The sequence below is a fragment of the Salpingoeca rosetta genome, assembly GCF_000188695.1.
Source record: "Salpingoeca rosetta unplaced genomic scaffold supercont1.82, whole genome shotgun sequence".
In the NCBI taxonomy this organism is placed as follows: Eukaryota; class Choanoflagellata; order Craspedida; family Salpingoecidae; genus Salpingoeca; species Salpingoeca rosetta.
Window position 1 is genome coordinate 1 of NW_004754852.1, and position 5,792 is coordinate 5,792.

Consider the following 5,792-nt stretch of genomic DNA (forward strand, 5'->3'; position numbering starts at 1 on the left):
GTGTGTGTGTGTGTGTGTGCGTGCGTGTGTGTGTGTGTGTGTGCGCGCGCGTGTGTGTGTGTGTGTGTGTGTGTGTGTGTGTGTGTGTGTGTTTTCAATGGCTGCTGCGTGGATGCTGACCTCAAGCCCTCACTGAACATTCATGGCTGACACTCTGTGCCGCTTTGTTTCTCTGTGTAGTACTACGCGCATCTTTCCCAGCAGCAGAACATGATGGGGGTACGAACTCCAATCCATTCTGTCTCGCGTGTGTGTGTGTGTGTGTGTGTGTGTTTGCAAGTGTGTGTGTGTGTGTGTGTTGTATGTGAGTGCCTGAAAGCGTGTCTCTTGACAATGCCCACCATGCATAACGTGTGTTGGCGAACTCACTCTGCACAGGACTTTGTAAGGACGTCCACATATCGGGACGCCATGCTCAAGAACCACGCCGACTTCAAGGACAAGGTGCACTGGAACTCCACTGCGTGTGCAGTGCGACATGCCATCCCACAGGCCTTTGGTTCACACCGAAAACACACACACACACACATACACATTTGCACACACACGCACACACACGCGCGCGCACCTCCTCACATCACGCGCGTGGTGTGCAGGTTGTGCTTGATGTGGGCGCCGGCAGCGGTCTGCTGTCGTTCTTCGCAGCACAGGCGGGAGCACGCAAGGTGCGCTGGTGGTGAAGACGGCCGGAGTTGATGATGCGTCATTCGTGACGGTAACGTTTGGTGTGCGAGTGGTATCTGTGCAGCGTGTGCCTCAGCCAACACACCCACTGCCTCTGTCACATTCATCTGCTCCATACATCCTCCTGCACTTCGAACGCACTGATTCACTCGCCACTCCCCCCCCCTCCCTCGATTGCAGGTGTATGCGGTGGAAGGGAGCCACATGGCGGAGTGTGCGCGCGCGCTCGTCAAGGGGAACAACCTCGAACACGTCATCACCGTCCTGCAGTGCAAAGTCGAAGACGTACGTCCACCTGGTGCCATCGTGGAGATGTGTGTGTGTGTGTGTGCGTGCGTATGCATGTGTGTGTGTGTGTGCGTGCGTATGCATGTGTGTGCATGTGTGAGTGTGCGTGCGTGCGTATACATGTGTGTGCATGTGTGTGAGTGTGTGTGTCGGAGTGTGTGTGTCGGAAACGTGTAGGATGCGTTTACTTTCGTACTGCAAGCGCCCCCCCCCGTCCTTATTCCTCTCTTCACGTTCCTGCCCCACCCATTCCCAATCCCTTGTCCCTCCCTGTCCTTCTCGTCCATCCCCCTCCCCCGAAACAGGCGGACCTGCCGGAGCCTGTGGATGTCATCATCTCTGAACCCCTGGGAATCATGCTCGTCAACGAGCGCATGCTCGAGAGCTACGTTCACGCCCGCAAGTGGTGCGTACGTGTGATTGTGTGTGTGTGTGTGTGATTATGTGTGCGTGAGTGGGTGAGTGGGTGAGTGAGTGGGTGTGTGTTTCAATGTGCAATCATGATGTATGACAGCCTTGCATCAGCCACGAGTCTGACACGTTATGTCTGACGCATCTGCGTGTGCGTATGTGTGCGCATGTAGGCTGAAACCCGGCGGCAAGATGTTCCCGACCAACTCCACGCTGTTCATCTGCCCGTTTTCCGACGCCAACGTCTTCCTCGAGGTGCAATGTCACACACACACACACACACACACACACACGCACACACACACGCACACACGTACGTTCACGACAACCACATCACATCCCTTCCCGCGTGCTCATCACCACCATCTCACCACCACCACCACCTCCACTTGCATGCGAGCAGACGCAGCAGAAGGCGCAGTTTTGGCAGACGAAGCAGTTCCACGGGATTGACCTGACGCCGCTGCACGCCGCCGCCCTCGACGAGTACCTCAGCCAGCCGTGCGTCGAGCAGGTGAGCAACACACATGAGGTGGAGTGCTGGTGGAGCAGTTGCGTTGGGTTGGCGGGACGAGGGAGGCGGTGGAAGGCGGAGAAGAGAATAGTAATTACGCGGAGGGTGAGCGAGTGTCAGTGGTGAAGGAGAAGACATCATCATCAATTCGCTCTCTCGCTCACACACACACACACACCATACAAACGCACGCACCATACCATACAAACGCACGTGTTCCCTGGTGCTGTAGATCAACCCGGAGTGTCTGGTTGGAGCGCCCGTGTACCGCAAGTTCGACTACCTCACCATGGACGCAAAGGACTTTTTCGAGGTGACGGCAATGCTCTCATCGTCCCATGATGACAGTGGTAGTGGTGATGGTTGATAGAATTAGTGGCGATGGTGATGGTCCATGCTTCATAGAAGGGATTGTGATTGTCTGGTTACGCTGCAATTGGTTGCTCGCAACAGCTGTTCTCGTTTGCGCGTGAATGATACTGACGGGTTTGTACCACCATCATCATTGTTGCTGTGCTATTGTTGCAGATCACCATGGAGTTCTCGTACACGTTCCCGCACCCGGTTGAGGTGGGTCGTGATGGCCGTGCCATGATGACGGCTGTCTCGTATTTGTTTCGCCTTTCGCTGCGCGCGTGTGTTTCGCTCACTGCTTGCCATGTAACTCTCAAACTCAAACGCAAAAACTACACAAAAGCGCATACTCACACACTCACACATACACACCCACACGCTCACGCTCACTCACACTCACACTCACTCACACTCACACTCACTCACACTCACACTCACTCACACTCACACTCACTCACACTCACACTCCCACTCACACTCACTCACACTCACACTCACACTCACACTCACACACACACACAGATCCACGGGCTTGCGTCGTGGTTTGACAACATGTTTGAGGGCACTTCGTTCCAGGTGCCGCTGTCCACGTCTCCGTATGCGCCCCTCACCCACTGGTACCAGGTGCGCTGCCTGTTGCGGGAGAGCGTGCTTGTGCAGCCGGGCGACACGCTGCGCGGGAAGCTCGCCATGCGCACCAACCGCTTCCAGAGCTACGACGTGCACATTGCCGTGCAGACCTCCACCCAGCAGTCCGAGGGGCACATCAACCTCAAGGGTGCGTTGACGTGTGTGTGTGTGTGTGTGTGTGTGTGTGTGTGTGTGTGTGTGTGTGTGTGTGTGTGTGTGTGTGTGTGTGTGTGAATTTGCACTTGTGCGAACGTGTGGTACTTTTTCGTTGTTGATATTGCGTGCCTTGCTCTTGTCATTCATCCCAGCACTCTTTCGAAACACCCTCACCCGTCTCGTTCTCCTCATTCTCGCCATCGTTTCCCTTTCCCTTTATCCAACACACACACGCATGCACACACACGTACACACGCGCACACGCATACACCATACACATACGCATTTACACACGCACACAGAGCCCAACTTCCGCTTCGGGCAGTTCTCCAGCGTCCCGCACGCGTTCCCCGTCGGCGACGATGTGCACGAGCAGCAGGCAGACCAGCACCAGCAGCAGGCGATCAAGGAAGGAGAGGATAGCAGCAAGGCCATGGTCACTGGAGAGTGAGATGGGTGGTGTGATGTCATGTCATGTCGTGTGAATTGCGTTTTGGCAATTGGCATGGGTAATCAACCGTAGCCAGGCAGTTTAGGGCCAGCCAGCTTCGGCGTTGCTTGCACTTACAGTAGTTGCGTGTATGGTGTGCATGTGTACGTGTGTGTGTATGTGTGTGTGTGTGTATGTGACACACAATACAAGGTCGTCACATCAGAGCGTGGTCGCCACAACCAACGAGAACAGCTCCTCCGCCCAACAGCACAAAGTGTAGTAACTGAAGTGTTTTGGTTTCTGTTCGAGAGAGCGGACGGACGGAAACACACACAAACACACTTTCAAACAAGAAGACGCAAGCGACACACACACCAACACACACACCTTGGGCGTGATGCCTCGACGGCGTGAGGATGTGCCGTTGCGAGGAAAGAAGTCTGGGAGTGGGGAGGGCGGTGTACCTGCGATTCGCAGTCGAGGCAGAGCTGCGACGACATCTGTAGCGGCTACCCTAGCGCAGGCATCCCCATCCACCTTGAGAAAGGCTGAGAGGTCATCGTCCATGTCCAAGGTGAAGATGACGGGGACATCAACCGGCCCCATATCGGGCTTCATCTGCCCCGCATGCCCCAACTTGATTAACTTTGAGTCTGAGACACTGTTGCTTCGCCACTGGGAAGCCTGTCATGAACAAGAAGTCTCCAGCATATCCGTACAAGACAACACAGACACGGTATTGTGTACGCATTGTGCTGTGTGTTGTGTGTGTGTGTGTGTGAGTGCGTGTACGTGTGCTCTGTGTGTGTGTGTGTGTGTTGTGCGTTCGCTGTACTCTGTGCGCTGTGCGCTCTATGCGTGCCGGTGTATTGTCTTCGCTTCAGCATGTGCTGCGTGTGTTTGATGATGGCGATGATGCTCTTAAATTTTTTGCGTCAGGCGTGGCGAGAGCACCTGTTCACGGACACCTGCCGCGCTGGCAAGACGTGTCGGTTCTGTGGTCATCGCATTTGGCGCGACGGACTGCAATGCAAGAGTGCGTTACACTCTTGTTGTGTGTGCGTGTGTGCGCGCATGCGCTGGATGAGGTCATGCCACAGGTGTTCGTGGTGCCCTGCTGCCGGTGTGCGCCAACTTACATGTCTTGCATATTTCTGCGCACGCGACACGACCTGCCTTCCAGCCTGTCGCTATGCCTGCCACATCAAATGTGTCACCAAGGTGAGGTGCCTCGTGCTACGTTTGCGCTATGCATCCACCACCTCGTATTTCCACTTGCCGTAATCATGCATGAGCACGGTGTCGAGGCAGGGAGCACTCATACTGCTCATAGGCTGCTTGCCTGGCCGTTCAGCGTTTGGCACGTCCCCTCACTCTGCGTCCTCGCATGCCTGCATGCACACCTGCTTTGTTTGTTTTACGCGCAGGCCAAGCCCGTGTCCAACTGTCCTGGCTTCTACCAGTCCACCAACCCAATTGTCAAGGGCATTCGCAAAGTCGTCACCGGGTGTGTGTGTGTGTGTGTGTGTGTGTGTGTGTGTGTGTGTGTGTGTGTGTGTGTGTGTGTGTGTGTGTGTGTGTGTGTGTGTGTGTGTGGCGCACTGACGGCTTGCTTGCTGATGAGTTGCTTGCTTGCTGGTGGCTTGCTTGCGTGCTCACTGGTTCGCGCGTTCGCAATGGGGGATGGCAGACGAGAACGGTAGCGAGGTGTTGACAGGGCCAATTGAACAGTGCGTGCAGGACTCGCAGGAGCTCAACGCCATCAACGCAATGATGAATGCACAGCCACTGCACATTCGCTTTGCCAACAAGAAGCGTGAGTGAGTGTGTGTGTGTGTGAGTGTGTGTGTGTGTGTGTGGAAGTATCAGGCTGTACATGTGTGCGCTGCGCGCAGGCTTTGCGTCCCGCTCACATGTGTCATGCACGTGTTGGTGGTGCAGATGCTTCGCTGTTCCTTGCCGCGTGCCCATCCTCCGCATCGCCTTTGTCATCAGAGCCGGCTGGCGAAGACGGAAAGAAGTTTGAGAAGACGCGTGACTCCGCCGCCATCAGCGAATACTTCAAGGTGTGCACGTGCGCGCGCGCGTGTGTGTGTGTATGCGTGTGTGTGTGTGTGCGTGTGTGTGTGCGTGTGCGTGCGTGTGTGTGTGTGTGTGTGCGTGTGTGTGCACGTGTGTGTGTGTGTGTGTGTGTGTGTGTGTGTGTGTGTGTGTGTGTGTGTGTGCGTGCGTGTGTGTGTGTGTGTGTGTGTGCGCGTGTGTGTGTGTGTGTGCGTGTGCGTGTGTGTGTGTGTGCGTGTGTGTGTGTGTGTGTGTGTGTGT

General features: G+C 55.5%; 2 protein-coding genes across 2 annotated transcripts; both read left to right on the plus strand.

Moving 5' to 3' along the window:
- Positions 1 to 210: 210 nt before the first annotated feature.
- Positions 211 to 3,488, plus strand: PTSG_11441 (uncharacterized protein; the record flags this gene model as incomplete). The annotated part of the gene is made up of 10 exons (XM_004987484.1): positions 211 to 219; positions 379 to 444; positions 597 to 665; positions 865 to 969; positions 1,278 to 1,378; positions 1,557 to 1,638; positions 1,787 to 1,920; positions 2,029 to 2,125; positions 2,774 to 3,029; positions 3,340 to 3,488. 10 exons carry the CDS (start codon positions 211 to 213, stop codon positions 3,486 to 3,488), a joined length of 1,068 nt encoding a protein of 355 aa, XP_004987541.1.
- A 379-nt stretch (positions 3,489 to 3,867) lies between these two features.
- On the plus strand, positions 3,868 to 5,536 carry PTSG_11442 (uncharacterized protein; the record flags this gene model as incomplete). Its single annotated transcript, XM_004987485.1, has 6 exons — positions 3,868 to 4,206; positions 4,410 to 4,506; positions 4,654 to 4,691; positions 4,898 to 4,979; positions 5,161 to 5,286; positions 5,466 to 5,536. Coding segments are annotated over 6 exons (753 nt in total), but the record flags the coding sequence as incomplete, so codon positions are not given.
- Positions 5,537 to 5,792: the final 256 nt, after the last annotated feature.